Source organism: Citrus sinensis, chromosome 9, assembly GCF_022201045.2.
Source record: "Citrus sinensis cultivar Valencia sweet orange chromosome 9, DVS_A1.0, whole genome shotgun sequence".
NCBI lineage: Eukaryota > Viridiplantae > Streptophyta > Magnoliopsida > Sapindales > Rutaceae > Citrus > Citrus sinensis.
Window position 1 is genome coordinate 33,259,394 of NC_068564.1, and position 22,914 is coordinate 33,282,307.

General features: G+C 35.4%; 5 protein-coding genes across 15 annotated transcripts; 1 reads left to right on the forward strand and 4 right to left on the reverse strand.

The window, feature by feature from the left end:
• Positions 1–3,053: 3,053 nt before the first annotated feature.
• On the reverse strand, positions 3,054–5,415 carry LOC102619688 (uncharacterized). 3 transcript variants are annotated; one of them, XM_006473979.4, is made up of 3 exons: positions 5,094–5,408; positions 3,366–4,938; positions 3,054–3,272 (listed from the first exon to the last, which is right to left on the reverse strand). In XM_006473979.4, exons 2-3 carry the CDS (start codon positions 4,866–4,868, stop codon positions 3,249–3,251), a joined length of 1,527 nt encoding a protein of 508 aa, XP_006474042.2. In that variant the 5' UTR covers positions 4,869–4,938; positions 5,094–5,408; the 3' UTR covers positions 3,054–3,248. The 3 variants fall into 3 exon arrangements, with proteins under 3 accessions (XP_006474042.2, XP_015384420.2, XP_015384419.2); XM_015528934.3 differs by having other exon boundaries at positions 3,054–4,882; positions 5,094–5,415; XM_015528933.3 differs by having other exon boundaries at positions 3,054–4,938; positions 5,094–5,414.
• Positions 5,416–7,253: 1,838 nt separating this feature from the next.
• Positions 7,254–9,824, reverse strand: LOC102618993 (uncharacterized). Of its 5 annotated transcripts, none has more exons than XM_052434363.1 (6): positions 9,373–9,824; positions 9,144–9,250; positions 8,924–9,020; positions 8,691–8,800; positions 8,403–8,477; positions 7,254–7,590 (listed from the first exon to the last, which is right to left on the reverse strand). In XM_052434363.1, exons 1-6 carry the CDS (start codon positions 9,428–9,430, stop codon positions 7,540–7,542), a joined length of 498 nt encoding a protein of 165 aa, XP_052290323.1. In that variant the 5' UTR covers positions 9,431–9,824; the 3' UTR covers positions 7,254–7,539. The 5 variants fall into 5 exon arrangements, with proteins under 5 accessions (XP_052290323.1, XP_006474040.2, XP_006474041.2 ...); XM_006473977.4 differs by having other exon boundaries at positions 9,126–9,250; positions 9,373–9,808; XM_006473978.4 differs by having other exon boundaries at positions 9,361–9,805.
• A 54-nt stretch (positions 9,825–9,878) lies between these two features.
• Positions 9,879–13,233, forward strand: LOC102618508 (uncharacterized). The gene is made up of 4 exons (XM_006473975.4): positions 9,879–10,048; positions 10,824–11,009; positions 11,180–11,219; positions 12,949–13,233. The coding sequence occupies exons 1-4, from the start codon at positions 10,046–10,048 to the stop codon at positions 13,029–13,031; spliced, it is 312 nt and encodes a 103-aa protein (XP_006474038.2). The 5' UTR covers positions 9,879–10,045; the 3' UTR covers positions 13,032–13,233.
• Positions 13,234–14,665: 1,432 nt separating this feature from the next.
• On the reverse strand, positions 14,666–17,811 carry LOC102617561 (uncharacterized). 4 transcript variants are annotated; one of them, XM_006473972.4, is made up of 7 exons: positions 17,609–17,811; positions 16,608–16,682; positions 16,411–16,504; positions 15,820–15,893; positions 15,629–15,732; positions 15,458–15,523; positions 14,666–15,147 (listed from the first exon to the last, which is right to left on the reverse strand). In XM_006473972.4, the coding sequence occupies exons 3-7, from the start codon at positions 16,473–16,475 to the stop codon at positions 14,887–14,889; spliced, it is 570 nt and encodes a 189-aa protein (XP_006474035.2). In that variant the 5' UTR covers positions 16,476–16,504; positions 16,608–16,682; positions 17,609–17,811; the 3' UTR covers positions 14,666–14,886. The 4 variants fall into 4 exon arrangements, with proteins under 4 accessions (XP_006474035.2, XP_006474033.2, XP_015384405.2 ...); XM_006473970.4 differs by having other exon boundaries at positions 16,411–16,513; XM_015528919.3 differs by having other exon boundaries at positions 16,608–16,687.
• Positions 17,812–19,109: 1,298 nt separating this feature from the next.
• LOC102617275 (serine carboxypeptidase II-2) lies at positions 19,110–22,449 on the reverse strand. 2 transcript variants are annotated; one of them, XM_052434429.1, is made up of 10 exons: positions 21,902–22,449; positions 21,450–21,557; positions 21,206–21,301; positions 21,016–21,108; positions 20,715–20,800; positions 20,362–20,625; positions 20,119–20,252; positions 19,788–19,934; positions 19,519–19,624; positions 19,110–19,387 (listed from the first exon to the last, which is right to left on the reverse strand). In XM_052434429.1, the coding sequence occupies exons 1-10, from the start codon at positions 22,173–22,175 to the stop codon at positions 19,220–19,222; spliced, it is 1,476 nt and encodes a 491-aa protein (XP_052290389.1). In that variant the 5' UTR covers positions 22,176–22,449; the 3' UTR covers positions 19,110–19,219. The 2 variants fall into 2 exon arrangements, with proteins under 2 accessions (XP_052290389.1, XP_006474032.2); XM_006473969.3 differs by having other exon boundaries at positions 19,788–19,883; positions 21,902–22,447.
• Positions 22,450–22,914: the final 465 nt, after the last annotated feature.

Genomic DNA, 22,914 nt, shown 5'->3' on the forward strand with positions numbered 1-22,914 from the left:
TGGCATTTGGGGGGCTCGAGTGATTAAGCAGTTAAAAGTTAACAGCTTATTTCTATTACGGGGGTGCACATGTAAAATGAAACAATACGCCGATTTGTGAGGCATATGAGAGTATGATTAGAATGTTCAAGAGCGACAGATAGAAAACTCTAAGTTCAGAGGTTTAATCTGTATCACTTGAGCTTCTATTTTTAATCATCATTAATCAATAAAGCTTTAGCCCTTGCTGGGGATTCAGCCGTGGCTGTAGGTTCATTTGGAACCGAACAACGTAATTTTTGAGTGTTCCATTCTTTGGATTCTTCTGATTCTTTCTTTGGTGGTGGTGTTGACATTTTTAAGTGTTGTCAAAAGGTGACATTGTTAAGGACCAAGAGTTTCATGCATTTATTTCAAAGTTTCCCTTGCTTGAGGAACTGTACATTGCGTCCTGTCTTGGCCTTGAAAAGGTTATGATTTCAAGAAATCGACTTAAGAGGTTATGGATTGTTGAATGTGCCAATTTGAAGGCAATTGACATTGATAGTCCAAATTCACTTTCTTTTACTTAGGAGCATAATCCAGTTCCTTATGTCTTCGATAAATGCTCCATGTCCACGGAGAGTTGTTTTCGTTTATGGAGATGTTGATGCTCTTTGGTTACCCTAACATAAAGCAATTCCTTAGACCATCCAACAACAGTTGTAAATTAACCATAAATGATCTCTCCTACAGAATCCATACAAATTTTACTCACGTTTCACTTGTTTCTGTAGAAACAAGGGGGAGACAGCCAGAAAACATTCATTTCGGTTTACTATTTTCTACTGAGTCCTACTGGTTTACTGCCGAGTATGCAATGCATATGCTTTCTTTTGACTGAATCGTTGACATTTTCTTGAAATTGCAGCGGATTGATCAAGAACCAGGATATGAACAACTGTTTGGAGGGCAGTGTTGTCAAGTTTACATTTTCAACAACTGTTACTCTCAATACTGTTATGGCAATCTTCATTTTGAAGTTTCCTTATGAATGATGACACCAGTTCCTGGTATAGGGTGAAAAGTGTTACTTTATATGGGCTTGTAGGCAGTGACCACGTAACACCATTCAAATCCGGTTAGTTAAGTTGCCATCTACTGCCCATTCTTTTCATTATTTATTATTAAAAAAAAATTCAAGATCGTTTTATCGGGCAATCTTAAAAATACTTGTCAATTTCACCACAAATGGCTTGCAAGTAGTAGTACTAGGAAACAACATAACATATTCCAATTTGCTTCTTGTTGAATTGTGTCCCACATTGGCTAATAAAGGGGAGATGCTTGGGTTTATAAGGTGATAGGTCACTCCACCTAAAAAGCTAATTTTTTGGGTTGGATACCTAGAAATCTTATGTTTAAGTTCCCCCAACAAGTGGTATCAGAGCTAGACCCTAGTAGTCGGAATGTGGTGGTGGAACAACTCACGTGTGTCGGATGAAAGAACCGGAGTCTGGCGGTGGTTTCGTCCGAGGGGGGGATTGTTGAATTGTGTCCCACATTGGCTAGTAAATGGGAGATGCTTGGGTTTATAAGGTGGTAGGTCACTCCACCTAAAAGACTAGTCTTTTGGGTTAGATACTTAGAAATCTTATGTTAAGTCCCCCAACACTTCTGATAACATCCAAGTGGATTGCAATAATCTAATTATAGAAAATGTGAACATAGGCACTTCATTGACTTCTTATTACAACCTATTTTGATTTTTGAGTTGCTCTCTCTCCGACCACGCGAATTAAGAAGTAAAACTGGAGGGCAAGAGGGGGGTCTTTTGGGAACAGGCTTTGGTTTTCGTATTGTTGGGTCTTCAATTGGCAATTTAGAAGGGCCCAAGTTATTATGTGGGCTTGATTGTCAGGACAGCGGCTTTCTCTTTCTCACACTGCTGTTTGTGTTTAGGGATGGCAATGGGGAGGGGAGGGGAGGGGACCAATCTCCCCATACCCATCCCCGATATTTTGCATATGTCCCCGTCCCCTCCCCGTCCCCGTCAGAATTACTTGAGAGAATCCCCATCCCCTCCCCGAATAATAACAGGGGATCCCCGAGGGTCCCCGGTCCCCGAATAACTAATAGTCTAATACATTATTTTTATTTTCGATTTTAAATTAATCATATTAAAATAAAAAATTCAGATAAAAATAAAGTTCAAAATATATCTTACATTAATATTGATCCATTACAAAGTCACATTCAAAATATAAATTATTAAAATAGTTATAAAAGAATGAAAATAATATAAGTAAAGTAACTTATAAGTGAAAATATTAATAACTGTATAATATAATCACAATGTAAAATAAACTCATATTGTTATTGTAAGCTCGTAACCAACTTTGACAGCACATTAAGGCCTCCAATGTGCTTGGATGAAGTTTGTTACGGTGTGGGCTCACAACTCTACCACCGGTGCTAAAAGCTGATTCAGAAGCAACTGTTGTAATTGGAATTGTCAAAATATCTCTAGCAATTCGAGCTAATGTAGGATACCTATTAGCATTTAATAATATAAATATTTTGATATTTATTATTTTTAACAATATTTATAATTTTGTTATTTATTTATTAGTAATTTTAAAAATAAAAATTAAAATTAAAATGGGGAAATGGGTAGGGGATGGGGATTCCACCTCATCCCCGTCCCCTCCCCGAATAAAAAATTGGGTAAAAAATTTTCCCCGTCCCCTCCCCGAATAAAAAATTGGGTATAAAATTATCCCCGTACCCTCCCCGAATGGGGAAAATCCCCAAGGGTACCCGTCCCCGTGGGGATTTTTGCCATCCCTATTTGTGTTTGGTGGTTACATTTTCGGATTTTCTTACTAATTCGCTCTCCCTCTCACGCGATCGAGAAAAGAGAAAAATCCTTACCGACGCACCCAAGTTGGTAAAACAGAGTACTTCAGTTTTATATTTACTTGCAAGCAACAATCACAGTATTGAAATCAGAAGAAGAACAAAATACACCAAACCATTCCTTAAAAATCCTCCCACACAACCCCCACCCCCCAAACAAAAGACCCAAAAAAAAGAAAAAAAACACCTCTTCTCTTGTAATTAGTATACAGTATTCAGTTTCTACATTTTACAATTTATGACAAAAGATATCACAATCCACTTATCTATTCAAAATTTTGATCGGATACTTAAGAAAAATGTACAAGGCACTCTGGTAGAACAAGTTCGCAGTGGCTCTATGAGGCACAATAAAAAAGTTGGTTGCTTGATTAAAGCCAAAAGTGCAGCATAGCCTGTCCGTACATATCAATCTAGTTATCAACATTTGAAGCGAAAGCAAAATTTCATTGTAAAGAGAAGCATGAAAATGAGAGGACGAGGCATACCTCTTGGAGAGAAAGAATGGATGGATTATTGCGAGAGGATTGCTTAGTCCTCCAGCTTCTCATTTCGCTCTGTATTGAATTGAGTTGCTCGTGTATCTCCTTCAACAAGGTCAATTCCTCTCCCCCTTGGGCAACAATTTCATGCCTTGAGCTGTTTCTCTCTGACTCAAGTCGCTCAATTCTTTGTCTCAGCAGTTCGAACTCAGGTTGAATGTCAGCAACACTGCTATTCAACAAATTCATTTGCTCTTCCCTTTCACCTGCAACGATGTGATGCCTTGTACTATTTTTCTCTGCCTCAAGTGGCTCAGTTCTTCTACTGCGCTGTTGAATCTTGGGTTGATTCTCAGAAATGCTGATTTGTGGATGAACAAGAGCAAGGTTGCATTCAATACTCGTCCCTTCTCTTGTTGGGGGTAATCCCTTTTCTTGGTTACGCAACAATTTCTTTACCAACTCACTCTCATCATTACCATGTGATCCCCAAGTTTCCTCTATGAACAAATCGGGCTTCCCAAGCCTATTCTCTTCTTCCCATATCAACTTATTCTTTTTTCTTTTCTCCTCCTCCAAACAACTCATAGAATTCTCATCAACTAGCGGGACTTCATATACATCATAAACACTCGAGGAACAAGCGGAATCTGCAAGTGCTTCTTTCTCCAGAGGTGTTTTGGGATCGTTTACTTCTTCCAATTTAGCTGGGACTGTATTAGTGCATTTTGTTGGATCATAGAATGTACCAGTGCTTAATTGTGAAATCAAAGAAGATGTCCTGGACTCAGCCTTTAAGTTGGCAGATCTATCGGTTATTACTTTCACTCTTTCATCTAACTTTCTGATCTGCTCCCAATATGAATCAAAGTCTCCAGTTTCCGCATTCACCGGATTCTTCTTCAAATCAAAGCTTTGATCACTAACATCCCCATCCGAACCTTTCTCATCCACAATCTTCACAACCATATCTGAATCAGGGGTCACAGATCTTCTCCTTCTATTTTGAATGAACTCTTTCATTTGAACAGGAGGCAAAGATTTGAGCCTTCTCACATGCTCATTAGAACCCATTTCACCAACAAATGCATCATCTTTTGGCATCAAAAAGTTCTCTGGATACCTATTTTCATGACCACCCACCTCACTAACTCCCATGCTTAAAAGCTTAAACTTATAAGCCTGAACTTGGAACTCAAGAGCAGCAATTTCCATTTCCTTGTGATACATAAGATCTTCAAAATTTGCTAATGATTCCTCGGCATGACTAATTTTTTCCTCTGTCATTCTCTTATACTGAGTTGCTTCCATCTTCACTAAGGACTTCTCTTCCTGCAACCGCAATATCATTGATAGAGCCTCGCTAACTGCTGTAGCCGAGGCTTCTCTTTCAACATCCAATTCGGCATACAGCTTTTGCAGAAGCTGTTGCTGAGAACATAGTGCATCTTTCATAGCTTTTATGTCAGATTCTGACATCCCCATATTCAGATTACCCTCACCAGCCATTGCTCATGAATTTACTAACAACAAATCAATAACCCATTCAGACCCCAATTGGACCGGGAAAAAAAAAAATCTGCATTTCAATTTACAAATTCAGAACAATAAAACTACAGCAGATAAATTTTGCTACTGCAAGTAAATGAATCCTAAAGCCACTTCAAATACAAAATGAAACGAAAAACTTAAAAGAAAAAAAAAACAAGAACAAGAATGGAAATATGAGCATACCTGGCAATAATGAAAACTCAGCAAGTTTGATCCTCGGAGCCTCAACGAAAGCTTATCTCCACAAAACCCAGGTGCCAAAAAGATGGACAAAATGATCACAGCAATTCCCACAATTGCAATTAAAACGAGACGGCACTTGATTACAAAAATCACCTTTTTTTTTTTTTTGGGTTCAAATATCCTAAACAACGGGTTCAATAGCGTTTGTTGCTTTTGCTTTATGAAAAAGCAGAGTGAATTTATACAACGTATCTAAAACTGAAACTGACGCGTTGGTATTTTCTATTTGCATTTACCAAATAAAGGTTTTTATAAAATCGAAGCTTGTTTTTGGAAAAATAAAGGATTAATTTTGTCATTTACAATGGGATTTTATCAAATTACAAATGATTTTCTTATGGCAAAGACTAATTTGCCATAATTGTAATATTTTATTCTATTCTGGAGACTTTGACTTGAACATGAATTTGCTGGATATAAAGTTATCAGCTAATGAATTAATTAATATTATTGCAATTTTCTTCAACTTCCTTTAAATGTGACGAAATTATCTAAAATCTTTACAAATTTTTTAAAAATAGACCAAAGAGTTATCCTATGGAAACTGGAAAGTGTTTTTTTTTTTTTAAAAAAAAAAAGAAGAGTAAGAGAATTCTTTATAATTAGTTGTGTAGGTTAGTATGCATCGCGAGAGTATATTCATTTTTTGTAAGCAAGCATTATAATTGTTAAAGCAATATTCAAACTAAAATTTAAGTGTCATATGTCACATCCATTTAGGCGATAAACTTATATTAAAAAAATAAAAAAAAAATTAGGGGAGGCGGATGAAATTGTTATTTTAAATCATGATTGTTGATTACTTAATTAATTAATCACGACCACACGTAAGGTCCTAAATTTCCTTCTTTTCCCGCAAGTTTCTTGCTGTTCAATTCGAAGAAGTTGTTTCTTGCCATTTTTAAAAGGTCGTTGAAATCGAAACGGTCTTTTTAACGGCTATTAAAAAGGGCCCATAACTGCTGCGGGTCCCGCCACTTTGCCGACCATATTTACTTAAACTGCCACGCGCTTTGCAGCAAAAGCCAGGTAAATATAAGGACACGTGTCACTGAGATAGAAAGCCAAAAATGTTTGAGTTGTGTAACCCAATTGTCAATTGAACTATTTTTCAGCCACGATGGCTTGTCCGGATCCAATGTTGACCACTTGACCAATGAATTGAGAAATGGATTTGATATTTGCTTGAAGGCGTGAAGAGTAATAATTGATTATTGAACATAATTTTACAACTCTCATCATTTTGTAAGCACTCGATTCTTTCCGAAAGAAATTGGATTTTGTAGAATTGTTTTTTTTAAAAAAATTATTTAAAAGTAAGTTTGGCTCTTTCTTGACCCAAATAAATTGGATTATATTATCATAGTTTATCTATAATATTTCTAATAATTTTTTTTTAAGGAGTCGCAATATACGAACTGTGGCGATATAAAATTTTATCTAAGAAATTTAAATGACAGGTTTTTGTAATGTACAATTAGAAAGTACTGCTAATAAAAGTTAATTTTTTTGAATTCAACCAATTAATTTTGATATTTTAAGAAGAAAAAAAAATCTAATTTTTAACATTCCAATTTAAATATTCAAAATTTCAAATCCTCTAGATTGAAAATTGCATTTTTTTTTTGTGTCTTCAGATAAAAGGTGAAGCAATTCTTATCCAATGACCCTTAACCTTTCTGTTTTGATAACATCAATATCATAGAATGGATAGATGAACAAAAACATATGTAATTGATAAAATGAAAACACATAACAGAAATGGCTGTGTAAAGTTGCTATTGGTTACCGATTAGAATAGAATCATCCACCGACTTTGGTGGGGGTTTTTATCCCCCCATAATTTATATTTTTTTGAACTCTTTTATTCTTAATTTTCTGAGAACTTTGGGCCATTATTGCCGTTCTTCTTCCACTTGTTTGCACAAGTTTTGGCCATGATTCCTGGAAAACCATCTCACTTACCCATTAAAATATCTCTATGAATGATTCTTCAGATGATTAATCCTGATCCATGTGAGCACATAGTTTGGAAGTTATTTGTCAGCGTTACAAATTGAGAGGGGCGTGAAATTAAAAGTTATTTATCAGTATTAGAAATTGAGAGGGACGTGAAATTATTATATATCTAGGCTCATTTAGATGAATTCAGTGACATTCATAAGTTCTGATATTAAATAAGAGGACAACACAATGCAATTACATCAAAACCCAACTATCTAAGTTTGAGAAGTTAGGTGACATACAACGATTGTAGTCTTTGACCTGAAAACAGCAGATTTTTCCAACACACCTCCAGATGATTCACAGCTTATGCTCCAAATGAGATGACCAATCTTGCTAACTACCTCGGCATTGTTTCTTTAATAATTGTTGCTCGTATCTTCTAGTCCACTGGAACCTCTACTTCCATCTTCAAACCAGAGTTTCCGAGTATCTGATACAGAACAAAATCATGTATGATGAATATGCTTCTTGAACAAAATTCACATGTATAAAACATAAATGACAATTGTTTCATACGTATTTTATTTCTGACAACAAAAAAGTACATTTACTTATGATTGTAATGAGAATTTTCCAAAATCCCAAAATTTGTTCAGCTAGTTGTAACAGAGTCCATTTAAATAGTTTGGTCTTAGAAACCATTCCAACATAAACTGCTTCCGGTATTATGATATTAGTTCAACATCATTATGAATCAGAGCATAGATAGATTTATAGGAATGGTTCCATCACACAAATGGCAATGGAATGACAACAATAATAAGATCTAGTCATAAAGCTTCATAAACTAATCAAATGCGAAAGTTAAAGTAAACTAAAATCCACTAAAAAGAAAGTGAAGGAAATAGCAAATGAGGCTAATTCTTAAGAGGGACTGATGGTCACCAAGGAAGGTAAGACGTAAGAAAGAGGTCAATTTGTGCTGTTATTTTCACGATTGATCACTGGATCATGATGGAAGCTGATGGGTTAACAGTCAAATAAGTTTTGGTGGAAGTTCAAATCTGTTTTTAAGATCAACTATACTAATGAGACTGCTGTTTAATGAAAGTAGATCAACTATACCATTAATACTGCTGTTTAATGAAGGGCTTCACCAAGATTTCTCCATCATTTCTAACAACCTTCCATTACTTCGACGACTTTATAAACATAAGCGTCCCACCTAATTTGGTAAATTGATTCTAAAGATTACACTAATTGTTCACTTCTGCAGATAGCTAAATGAAAATGTCACAATACCTTGACAAAATCTGATAAAATCATCAAAGAGTCCTTTGTATAGCCTGCTTCATCAAGAACGTCGGTCAGAACTTGCTGCACCAAACCAAAGCATAAATCCATTTTAAGCCATGAGTTATGCATCAAGTCTCAAATATTATCCAATTTGATCACAATAAGCTTTGGTTAGTAATCTTCTTATTCAAGGTCTGCACTATGCTGATGATACGAATCAAAAAGCTCAAAGATAAAAAATGAAATTTCCAATCCCTCAGGCATCGAACTCGGATACAAAAAAAAAAGGCCAACCTCTCTTTGTTTCTCAGATATGAAAGTTCCGGTCAAATCACGCAAAACATCCAACATGTCAGTAAATGTAACTTTCCCATTACCATCCGAATCATACACCTTGAATATAACTACAACACAAACAAACCAAAATCAACAACAAATGAAAATTGAAAATAAACCAAATCCGTCTAATTAATTTTAGACTAAACAAAAGATAAAAATCAGATAAAGACAAATACATGAGGCATTACATTCAATTTTCTGATGCAATGTTGCATGCGGACTAAATGCAGACAAAAACGCTACAAATTCCTTAAAATTCAATCCATCTACCATCCTCAGCAGCCTCTGATCATTCAAATAAAACACAAAATAAACAAATAAATAAATAAATAAATTCTCATAAAAGATACACATACATACAAGCATGCATTGATATATTAAAGTGAGCACCTGAGAGAGAGGATTTACGGCGAATTCGGGAACGGATAGGAACTCCTCAGCGGAGATGAAGCCGCCGTTATTGCGATCCAGCTGGCAAAATCTTTCGTAAAGAGAAACAATCTCCTGCTGCGAAACTGAACATTACAAACAGAGATACACACATTAATCAAAACCACAAAAATCAAATCAGCGGCTGAGAAAGAAAGAGTTGAGTAAAAATAAAAGTTAATTTGGTATAAATTACAGGCGTGGTTACAATGTTGCTGAACTTCTTCGATGTCGTACTGAGTAAGCATCGACGACGCGTTGCCCATTGTCTTGTTAGTATCCTCAGCCGCCTGCCGCCGGTGCGAGGGATTGAGGGTGGTGAGGTGCAGCGCAGTTATCGAGACGACTTTGTTACTGATCTTAGCTTAGCATTATAGTGTTGGTTGACGGTTAGCTAGCTGGTTTTACCCAACGCTTCGTTCGAGGTAGCCACTAGCCAGGTAGGTGAATCTGTTTGGCTGCGGTTGAGTGTACGGTAATGTCCTTCGAGGTCGTGTTTGGCTGTTGGTTAGGTCTACTCCTGATCTATCACAGGAATAGCAAAGGTCATCATAAACTTTTTTTTTAAGTGTTTTTTTTCCTTTAAAACTAAAAAAGAAAAAAGAAAAAAAATAATATTTCTTCTTTTTTTTCCAATAAACAAAAAGAAATATTTCCCATCAAATAAAAAAGTTACATAAAATCTAATTTTTTTTTTTTTTTTTACAAAAAATAACAAAATATGAAAACAATCTGGTGTGTTGGGGTAGGGTAGCGCTGCAGCCAAACAGCAACTGGAGGAAAAAGAAGCTTCGAACTTGATCGTATTCCCCGAGTCAGCAAGACAAAGCACGAAGAGAGAGAGAGAGGGAGAGAGCGAGAGCAGCTGCAAAACGTCGAAGATGGTACGTGTACTATCCCCTTAAATCCCTTCATTTATTATTTTTCTATTCGTTAATTAGCGTATGGTAATATGAGAAAATACAACATATAAAAAATTATTGAATTATATATATTAATAATATGAATGTTGAACAAGCAATTCAAGAAAATTTGTTAAATGGGTAAGAAATAGTGTGCAAATTCATTGGTTTTCAGTGGGATCATTGAGAAGAAAATTAGGTCTTTTTCTTTTTCTTCCGGTGTTCATTGTCAAAAAAGAGCCATTTTAAGCTGCCTTATAATAAATTTTGGACTGTATATCTACTTATATATCTCTAACAATTGATGGGTTTTTCTGGTAAGATTTTTGGAAAGATGAGTGTTTATTTGACTAATTTTACCATGACAGTTCATTTTGGGCTTGCATTTATAATGAAAGGCCTCTTCATAAATTCAAGGAGAGAAGCAAAGTTTATACTTTATTTGAGATTTCAATTGGACCAAGTGCAGCAGTCTGATGAGCTTGTTAATGTGATTTATTAAGGGCTTTGCATCTAATTGGGTAGAATGCAGCCAAAAATCTGTACATCTTTTATGTCCTGTGTCATTGTATAAGAATTACGTGCCGATAATTTAATGGTTTTCCTATCATGTCATATAGTATCTTTACTTGTGTTGAGTCCTACCATTACCAAAGGATGTAAAAGACTAGAGTTGTATGCCCTGCATTTTTATAGCTCTGTTTGGGTCTGTCGTCTCAACTCTGGGAAATGAAAGGTGTTATAACATTTTGCGCAGGCTATGTATATCCGTGTCAAGCGCAGCAAGACAACTTACTTTATCCATTGTGATCCAACTGAGACTATTTTGGACATTAAGCAGAAATTGCATGCTCTAATTGATCAGCCCATTAACGATCAGCGTTTGATTTTGGTGGGGACAGGGGATGTATTGGAAGATTCAAAGACATTGGCAGATCAGAAGGTTGTTGCAAAATTCACACTTTTCACTTTCTTTTTGTTTCTCATGGTTTGTTGTCCGGATTATATAAGTCTCTGATCTTCTTTGCATATAATTATTTCACCTTGGTAGCATATTGTTTATCCCAGTGTGGTGTACGTTCACATTTTCAGAAAATTTGCTATTTCTCTCAGGTTGAAAATGATGCTGTTCTGGCACTAACTTTGAGAAAAGGTGTCTTTCTATCCCTTCTTTTAGTTTCCCTTCTCTTTATGATTATTGATCATATATTAGCTAGACATCATGGAATTGATTGTTATGGTTTCTGGTTTTGTAGGTTAGTTGGTTTGACTCTAGTAGTATAGTGCATTTCTCTCAGTTTTCTATCATAGCATGAGAAGAAGTTTTCTGTTAGATTTTATCATAAACGGCACAAACTGTTTATACGTTTCATATCCCGTATTTCTCTCATTAAAGTTGCGGTCACAAACTGAGGTTATAACTTTCTCTCTCTCTCTCTTTCTCTCTCTCTCTCTCTTTCTCTCTCTCTCTCTCTCCCCTTTCAGTTACATTGCACACCTCCCCTCCTCTACCCCGAATTAAACATTTGCCTTTAGACTTAAACCTGGGACCTCTTGCTTCTACTGCAAGGGTTAGGCCCAGCAGGCTATCGTTTGGGTATGGTTGCAAGTGTCTCTTATATCTTTGAAACTACCCACAGTCCCTCCCCTCCAAAAAACATGCAGACACAGTTGTGGAAGCTCATTTGTTCCCACAGTTGCAAATTGTTGGTGATATTTGCCTTTGCTGACTGCATATTGGACTTCACTATTTTTTTGTTAAGTATTTTATGCATGAATATGGTCTTCCAGGTCTTATTAATATTTATATTTTCTAGAACTTGTACCACATGTGGAATTCTGTTTACGTAGTGCTATACTTACCTTTTCCACTCTTTTTCCATTTCCTTCCCTTGAGCTGTTAGTTTTGGTCATGCAATGATGGCAATTGTTGCTTCTCACCCATTGTCGACATGTGACCATGGATTCCTCTTTTCTCTTTTGGACTTGAAATTGTTCTTTTATTTTATGTATCAAAATAATCAAAGTTTCTTCAACGACATCGAACCTTACTGTAATTGACTTATGCACTGCATGTTAGCTTGCAATGTATTGCTTATATGCATTAAATGAATGTCATAGCTATCTGTATGGTGCTGACACTGAAGGAAATGACTAAGGTAGTGTTTTTTTTTTTTTTTCCCTTCTGGAATCTAATTAAGTCTGAAGTCTGAATGAGACTGAATATAAATGTTTAAATGACATGTTTCTTTTTCTTTTTCTAATATCTGAATATAAGTGGCATCTTATTTGTTTTCATAAATAAAAAACATTTCAGACATGGTTATTTGATGCTCCTTTTAAATCAAAATGAGTAAAGGGATTAGGTTTTATAGGTTTAGGAAACAAGTATATTTAATGGAGATATCTTTCAGATATAGTATTTACTTTCCATTCAGAGAAAAATCATAAAAGTTCATTTTTTCTATTCAAATGTAAATGTTTGAAAATCCGACATAAATTAGCAAAAAAAATTTTTAAAATGACTGAAATTAATAAAATTTCAGACTTTGGATATTTAACAAACAAGTTCTAATATATTTTGTTGCTGAAAATGTTCAAGTCACAATTTCTTTGGTCAAGTAGGAGGCTTAGGATCAACAAGCATACCAGTTTTTAAATTATAGTCTATTGATAGAGTTAAGCTTGACATTGTAGTGTAGTATATATTCCTTTAGTTTCCCTACCAAGGAAAAAAAAATTAGATAGGTAAATATAAGAATAGAGTTGGTTGGGGTAAGGGAAGTCAGTCGTATCAAAAGTCAGTACAAGTAGATTTAAAGCAGGTTCAGCATTCCTTTGTTTTTGTTGAGACTGTTTTGACAACTTATCCTTTCTTGCAGATGACAACCAGTTTGAGGATGTCAATATTGTTAGGCCAAATGATTTCTACCAGTCTCGGGATGCAGATGCAGGCAATTGGTGAACTAAAAACTAAAAACTAAAAATCATGGATGGAAAAAACCTCAGCTACAGTATGAAATATGTGATTTAAAATGTCTAGGGATGACAATGTATTCACCTATCATACGGTTTATTCTTTGCGTGTAACAGATCAAACTGACATGTCTCAGTTGCTTATTTTAGAACAGAGAAGGAATACACCTGTCATAACCTTTTTGACTGAATCTTGATTTGAATCTTCTATTCAGTGACTCTTAAACAATCAAAATTTTAGCTTCCAAGTGAACTTAGTATCATCGTTTAAAAGCATAATTGTTGATCTCCTGATCATTCTGAGAGCTTCTTCTATTGGTTTTTTAATCCTACATCAATCAGATCTCGACAAATAAGAAATCCTCGGCTCATTCCTTCTTAAGTTGATTTGAAACCATTACAGTATCGATAGCTTACAAATTTCTAACAAATAGCCAAGATCTTGACAATATCAGCAGAGATAGTTTTTTGTTCATCAAATCAAGGAAGAGAAATTTAGCGACTTTAAAGAACCAAAACACTACATACTAACAGAAACATGTGTGGAAAGTTTGTGTTTCATTAACTTTAGAACATTACAAATTAACTGTTTGATCATGATCAAATATGTGGAAAGACTCTCAAGTTAATTAGTATACTAGTTACAAAGAATTTTCAGATTTACACATAAATGACTCATTCATCAACAGAAGGAAGAGGATGCTCCAGCAACTGTTTAGCAGTCCATGTAAGCTGAGGATCCCTGATGACTTGCTCAAGAAACCTCTCCCGTCTTATGAAATATTACTTGGAAGCTCCGGCAGTTCTGCTCTGAAGGAATGAGCTCTGAAAGATCATCTCTTGAAGCAAGCCCACGTCAAAACTACCCCATGCTGATATCTCTGCAGCCACATCTCCACAGCCACACACCCAAGTGCCCATACATTAGCAGGATATGTCAGCGACCTGTCCTTCACCAACTCCGGTAACATTTAACAAACCGTGCCTCTCATGTAAGCACTTATCTCCTCGTGCTACGATCTTAGCCATGAAACCAGCGTCTTTTCCAGGCACCAGCAAGATGTTATCCAGCTTAATATCACAGTGAGCTACACCATGACTGTGGATATGGTCAAGCCCTCTAAGAATATCCCTCGTGTAACGCCTTACTTCATGCTCAAGCAATATCTTAGCAGACTTTTTAGAATGATTGTAGAAGTTAACTCCGCTGCGGAAAATATCGATCAGTGAGAGACATGCTATTACCCAACAATAGATGCATTGTCTTTATCAAAGATATTATTACCAACAGCACTCTTTCTTAGCATCTTAAAAAAAAAAAAAAAATTGGCGTTACTTTAGAAATTAACCTAAGTTGTGAGTTACCTTTATAAAAATTTTCTAAGGTAAAGAGGAGCATCAGAGAAAATTTAGCGACACTCGTAACATGTTAGCCACTCTCACCCACGTGATCGGGTCGACCGTACACATCTTGTTTTCAAGACCCCACACATCTTATTTTCAAGACGGGATTTTATCATGTGTAAAGTGAACTTAGTGTTAGCATTTACATCACCTTGAAGCCATTGCAAGTTGCCACTGCTCTCATTGACTTTTGAAAGAAAGTTCAAAATAAGATTGGACTGAGATGCAACTTTTTCCACTAAAATGTGGCAATAATGTTACACGTCTCGACATGCGAAATCTTCAGAGTCAAAATGTCAAATCTAACAAGCTTAACTCTCATAGCAGAATTTGACAGAAAATCTATAGTTCCCTCTTCAAATAGACAAATGAGGAAACTGGTGTCAAATCCTAATGAGGCCCTTCAACGAATCGGGGAGAATGATTGGTGCTTGGAGAAATTAAATCCAAATGCTTGCAAAGGCTTCCTCGAGTGCTCTTTTCTTGCTCAGCTCCATGCTCCATCCTGCTGCCCTTCCACCTCTCTCTGCTCGAAGTTTCATCATAGCCTCATTGTCATAACTGTGTAAGTCCATGCCACCTGCATGAGCTATAGGCTGTGGAATTCCTGTTGGTCTCGGCTGTCCTCCAGCAAGCGTAGGGACATATTGTCCCTGTGTACCACCAACACCAATGCCTCCAAGAGCACTCTGGCTTGGATCCTGTCTCAAAAAAACATATTAGCCAATAAAATCCCTTGTTTTTCAATTAAGAGATAAAAATCAGTGTCTGAAGACATAAATTACGAACTGCATTACTACTACAATTAAGTAATGAATATAAACGTGCACTCATTGGAAAAGGCCTTTCCATGAACTTCCACAAAGTGGTGACAGGATTGGCAGAAACAAAGAATTTTAAGGAGACATCTCTCTTGAACTTTTATTTAGTGACTATTATAGATTAGGGAAGTCAAGAAACTGAGATCAGTTAATCATGACAAGAACTAATTATAGAACACAACATTCTCACCCCATTGGTATCGTCTTGTGCAGAAATTCCTTTGCTTGCTGCCAGAGCTGCAGCAAGTTCTTCTGCCTGTTACATTTATATGAATTTTTAATAGCCTCTAAGTAATGCAAATTTTGATTATCGGATAACTGTAATAACCAACAACAGATGATGTTAGGATAAAACAAGTACCTTCCGAGCTTGATTTATCATTATTTGTTCTGCATTTTCTTTCTGGTATTCTTGAATTTTCTCCTCAAATTCATGTACATTTACTCCTTCAACTAAGTTGAATACTTTGCAACAGAGAGTTCATATCAAAATAAAATCCTCAAATTTAGAATCTCACTAGGATTAATGATTTGAAATATTGAAATGCTTACTCATGTCCTCCACTTCCTCCAAGTAATCATTGTATTCTTTCAATGATGGAAAATCCTCTTCTCGCTTATTGTATCTAAACAAAAAACCAAATAGTTAGTTAACTGCCTCAAGGATGCTTGACTATAATGCTATATATATAATGGCAGAGGAAATACGTAATCAATGTAGTAACATCGATACAGACAAGGGAAAATAAAAACACAACAAACAGAAGTAGAATAAGAAAGGTTCTAGAATATGCCTATGACATCACCTTTTACAGGAAAAATAAAAAATGAAGAAGAAAGAAAGACTGCTTGATATAGATGATACAACAATAATTGCCATATCTAGAAATTAAAACCACTTTGCAGATTAGTCACTTTCGAGATTTTAGTACAATTTCAATTTATAAAAGGTTCACTCCACTTCCAATGCTGACAAGAAAGAATGAAATTTGATGATCAAAGATTCTTTTTCAGCAATTGTCCCAAAAATTTAGAGTTTAAATTCACACAATATCTAATATATATCCAAACAAAAACTCTCAACTGTATTTCACTTGTTGCTAATTACAAATCTGTGAGTGAGAGAGAGAGAGAGAGAGATACATGCTAGCGATCCTCTTCCTGATTGCCAGCTCCCTGTTTTGAGGATTGGAACTGGAGATTACCATTTTTGTTATCCAGTCAGCCTATTCTCCTCCTTTTGCCCCTTCATTTGAAGCAGTTCAATTTATAAAGAGGTAATTGTGTATAAAAGATACGAATAAGAACGAAATTATTGAGGATATTTGCACTGTGCATACCTGTTCAAAACACACTTTCTGCTAGCAGCACTAAAGGATTTGGCCCACAGAGTTGAAGTGTCCCAAATGACATATCTGCACTGTAAATAGTCGGTTTAACAACCAGCTAAAAACTCCACAATGGAGGAACTCTTTCAAGAAACAGAGAACAGATAATGCAAATTTTCTTTTGCAGTATCACCACCATGAATCTGAATATTTTGCTTTCCTTTGTCTTGGCTCACAGCAGTAGCACAATAAACCACCAGGACAGTACTCGATAAGGTAATTCAGAGATGAGTGTCTTTCTTGGGTTTTTAGTACATGCTGAAAATAACAAACTCAGCATACAACAAAACTTATCCCGCAGAGCATCATACTCAGAGTCTATTGTTTAACCATGTATAATGATATTATAACCCTGTAAGTTAACATCTTTATCACAAAGCCAAGTAAATGCTTTCACTTGAAAACATAAAGTTCACATTCACAAATGTTTCCTAACCGTAATATAGAACTTCGAGAAGGAAATATTCACTCTAACAACAACAGAGTTAAATCCTTTTCCCAAAATGGATACCATGTGGATAGATGTTTTCATAAGGTCATATTTACTCGAAACGTAACATTGCCAACTTCAAATTTTCACTAAACCTCTATGGTCAGAAATCTCAACCATATGATCATACATACAGACATTAAAAGGAAAAAAAAAACACTATGTTCTTTTTATTTACACCAATCACTAAGAAGCAATTTCAAGATTGATTATTAATTAAACAAGCCACCTCCAAGATGAGGCAAAACAAAAATTAAACACAAAAGAGAAACATGGCTTTAGCTAATTAACAATATTGAATAGATCCATTTGATAACATGAACCACTCAAGTTAAATGAAGCTATTGTAAGTATGATCAAATATACGAGCATCCGTACACACATACATGTAAAACATATATTTTTATATGTACAAATGAATATGCGAGAGCAAGAAGAAAGAAGAGACAGATTAATATCTGACCGCCGATCAACGACGGTGAAGCATAACAGCTGCTGGAGAGAGAGAAGGGGCCTCAGCTGTTTGTATAGTAAAGAACAAACCGGAACTCGAAGTTGGGGTTCAGAGTGACTTTGGGGAAGAAGAAGAGGAGAAATACTGGGCCGGGCCTGCTTGGTCCGCTCCACTCCGGAAGCAATTTGAATTTAATAAATACTCTACAAGTTACAGTTTCTATTAGTAACCGATGGGTTTCATAAATCAGCCGTAAAATAAAAAGAATAAAAAACTAAAAAGGTAGTGAGAATTTAGGTTTTTGATTGTTTTAGTTTCTTTTCTAATTTTAAGATAAATTAGCCTTTTTTTCAATATTTTGAGACTTTTCAATTCATACAGTCCCACATTTATAATTTTATTTCCTTTACTTTTTGTTCTCAATATATACTATTATACTTGTTTTTCTCAATCTCTACATAACATCTTTTTACTTTTTTTGAAACCGGTTACATGGATTTCACATTTCATATTGAAATTAAAATAAGTTTCTTTTTCACTTTTAACATCATTTTCTTTTTCTCCACTAATTCCAAACATTAAATCATTTTTTATGTACATTGAATATCTTCATTTAATAATTCTTGTATCACCATCTTAAATTTCCATTATTTCTTCATAATCTCATCACGCATATCAGATACTTTACTTTTGTAATCATGGAAGAAATTAGTTTACAAACATTTAAATTTAGTAGAAGCTAAAGAAATTATTTACCAATGGTCAATCAAATTAATGTTATTTTCTCCCACATCATGGGTCACAGACCTTATGGTGGTGGGTGCGGTGGGTAGTGCAAATTTATTACTTTTGAGATGTTAGACACTTGGATACCAGTTGTCTTTTAAGTTTTTTCTTTTGTTTAAATATTTATGTTCAATAAAGTCATAAATAATTTCATATTTCATTTAAATATCGAAGGACGGTATACAATTTAAATATACACCATCAACCAAGTTAAACATCTATTCTGGTTTAAAGCCTTGAATTTTATACATTCAGTAAAACGAATCAACACTTGGAAGAGTATATATAATCAACTATGACCCTATACAGAAAATTACAAAGTTTTTTAAGCACCATGAAGCTGCTGATGGATCTCCAACAATTGTTGACAGCAAAAACGATTGAAATACAAGGCAACCGCTTATCAAATGTTCATACCATGGCACCTACAGCGGTGATGTTAAAGAACCTACTGCTATTTAACTCTTTATGTCCAAACCTGTTATTTGCTAATAGGTTATTATTGGATGTACCTATGACCTATCATTTCCACGTCCCTTGTACGTACAACCGAAAAAAAAAAAAGCTCGATGACAAAACATAGTAAGTGACAAGATGCTCATTCAATTTAAGTAATTTCTTATCATGTTTTCTCAATTTATTGTTATCTTGTTAATGTGACACCCGTCGCAGTTGCACAGACTACATATTACACATGGTTCCCTATGCTTCATTGCAAGATATCTAAGAAAATAAGAACTTGACGAATTCCATTATGATCTCAAAAGTTGCTTCGGATTTTATAAGAATCACAAATGCTTTCTTTATTTTACAATTCAAGTGAGAATGCAAGCTTCATGAGTCACTGTGGCTGACTCGTTCCAAGCATGGCATTGACCTTCCTGATAGAAAGCTTTTGATTAGTGTGAGAGCAGGTTTGGGTCTATGCAATGGGACTTCGTGGCCTGCTCCCCTCACGGTGACAAAGGTAAGTCCAGCATACTCTTGGGTCCATCCTCCCACCTGTTTAACAGGTTATTTTATTTCTTAGGACTACTGTATTGGGAATTAGTAAATAAAAGTTCCATACATTTCATTCTGCGAAATATTATATACAATATCTAGGTAATGAATGGTTTTGTAGTATAATTCACCTGCCCGTCGTCATACCAGGCACGCCAGGGCTTCACTGTTGGAAGATTAAGAGCATCTATGCTGTAACGGGTGGACGTAACTGGGATCACAGCATCTGTATCACCACTGTCGTATAGAAAATCAAACAAAACTAAGAATGTCAGCAAATCTCTGTCTAAACAATGGAGGGAACAGGGATGACACAGTGAGGGGAAAGCATACCATGTGTAGGAATAAATTTAAAATAAGAAAGCAAAGACGTAAATGCAAATTCGGAAATTGAGAGAACCTGAACATCCATATACGAAGTCCAGAATGTATAAGCTCACGATAAATGTCCAGCACTGTCCTAGGAGAATCCAGCCAGTTATTATTTACCACACCACTGCAAAGCAGTAAAAATAAAGAAATCACGAGGGTATACTGTTGGTGCCACCTAAGTCAACAATCAAGGATGTAAAATGTCAGCTGTTAATATTGTGGATACAAGCTTAAGGTTCCACTTTCTATAATGGATTCCAACAAGACAGGCCAATGCGGATGTATTAATACTCTCCTTCATTTGGATTCGGTGATAGCTACGCGACTAATAATTTTTTAGCACTTCTTCAAAGAACTACCTGCAAGTCTCCCATTTTGCTGGTGCAACTGCTGGAATAACATGGAGAGCCTTTTGAACCTCAGGTTGATTGAAGTACACAACTGAGTGCTTCTCAGTGCAAGGATCATACTTCTCGCTGGCGTGACCAACAACCTGTCAGATGACATCATATTTCAACATAAATGGAACCTACAGGAAAATAGTAGAATATGAAAGTTCCTACAATTTAATAAGTACATAGTTCATAAAATGATTTACTCACATGCATTCTTTTAAGCAGCCGATTTGACTGGCTAACACTGGCAGTGCAGGAAGGGGTGAAAATACTGTATTGGTCAATGTTTCCAAGTTCATTATCAGCAACCTCTAGGACCTTATCACAAGAACTGGAGGGGTGGACAAAGGACTCATAATCACATAGAAGGTTTAGTTGCTTGTACGTATCATCAGATATCAAACCAGCTGACCACCAAAACTGGAAAAGGCCCAAGTAATCGTGGTAATCATCAGTTAGAGCATTTCCCACCTGCATTACTCAAGCATATTAGCATTCAAGTTGTTTGCATACACTTCATGAGCATGAATCACTGCTGTTTCAGAAAAAAGACTCTATACCATGTAGCCCTTCAGATTAATTGCTTTTTCCCCAGTTGCTTGGTTGTGCCTTATGATTGCTTTGCTTAACTGAGGAACATAATGCCCTGAAAAACATTTTTGTGATGTCCAGAAATCTACTTAAAAGAAGCTCTAATGTCATCATATAAAGTAAAAAAGATGTAATAAGCCGTATACAATGGCAATCCACTCGCTAGAGCTAAAAATATAATTGCAAGTTTGCATGACAGAATTGTGTGGAAACAGGAGTACATATGTTTTACTGTAGATAGACAAGATACCGACAGAAAATACTAAGTACCTCCATAACTCTCCCCGGAGATGTAGAAATCCCTTCCTTTAAATTGTGAAAACCGTTCTAACCACTTTAGTAAAAATTTTAGGGAATCCTCCGCTGCAAATGAAAGATGGCATGTTACCAACGTACAAGCCAGCAGTAGTGACCAATAGTTCAAAGCAGAATATGACATACAAAGTGCCTGAAATATTACCAGTCCTTTTATCGCCATTGGTCGTAATATCAGAGGATGTATTTGAATATGAAAAACCAACACCAACGGGGGAATCAAGAAACAGAATGTTGGCAACTGGGAGGTGGTGAAAGGTATCAGATATAATTGAATTCATATGAAAACAATTAAACAAAAGCAAAGGCAAAAAAAGGGGTTTATTCAATTATTCATTCTGGACCCTCAAAAGACAACGGTTTGATGCTCATAGGAAGATATCTCTCACCTTGATTCCAAGAGTAAGGATTCAAGTATAAGGTCTTCCCATCTGGCTTGATGTGAAAAGGACCTATTTCCTCTGCCTCTCCATAAGCAATGGATGAACACCCAGGCCCTAAACAAACAGCACTTTGTTCAGAACCAATTTGTAAAATTAAAAAAAAAGAAGGTATAATTAATATAAAAAAAAAAAGAATTAAGAATGAGAACACTAATAATATAACTAACTCAAAAGAAATGAAAAACAATATATCAACATGAAAAGTAAGAGCCAAAACAAGCAAATGAACATGACCAATGTGCATTGTACAGATTAAGAGTAAATTATGGGATATAGGAAAAGTAATAAAAAAAATCCAACATAATAATAGGAAAGGTGTCAAAAACACAGTAACCAATCAAAACAAAATAAAGTTTATCCAAAAAAAGGAAACAACAAAAAGGTTAAAGCTTTTAGACCTCCATTGAGCCAAAGCACAAGAGGCTTGGAATCAGGATCTTCAACAGCTTCAACGAACCAATAAAAGAGAGCCCTCCCGGATTCTTCGTTGACTGTGACATAACCAGAGTAATGGGCAAAGTTGACATTGAAATTTTGCCCAGGTAGCTTCCCAACTCTGTCAAGTTTTTGCTGGGCAACTGGGTCTGTTGAAAAGGCACTGCCCAGATAAAAAATTATGCAAATGAACAAGATTTGAACAAGAAAGGAAGCCCCTTTTGGATTATAAGCCATTTTTTATATGGTTTAGTGTACTGGGGTACTGCGACTTATAAAGAAGACATAATCAAGCAAAAACGTTGGAGCCAATGATAGTGTTCTGAGGAATTTTTTTTTTTTCTTTGTTCAGTTTATCTGCTGAACAGAACTTAAGCCCTTTTGATTTCTCTGTCCAGAATAGTGGGTTCGATGAATGATTTGAATGATGTAATTGCTTTATTTTTTGCTTTCTTTCTTAACCTTTTTTTCGGTTTTCCAAAAACAGCTTTTCTGCAGGCTTTTTGTTTGGTAGGGTCGTTTGAGAGACGCGTGATTCATAAGGAAGTTTTTTTCTTTTTTTTAAATATCATAATTCATAAGGAAGTATTTAAAAAGAAAAATTGAATTTAACAAAGTTAATTGCCAATAATGTGTAAATGATTATACATTTACAGCTAATGAGTTTCTTTAAAACGGATGAAATTTCTCGTTATGATTTTTTTTTTCAATTCATGAAATTACTCTTTATGATTTTTTTTAATTCTTTAATCACTTCTAATAAAAATTTAAAATGGCAGGAAAAAAAATCATTAGGAAGCACTTAAAAAATAAAAAATTCACGGTGGTTGCTTTTAAACCAAGTTGAACAGAATAAACTTATAATAGCTGTCTTTCTTTGAGTTGCATGGCTTTGTTTTGCCCAAAAAAAGGAACAAACCCAGCTGGTTCATTAGCTTCTTCATTATATCTTTTCCTTGTGATTGGAAATTAAGTT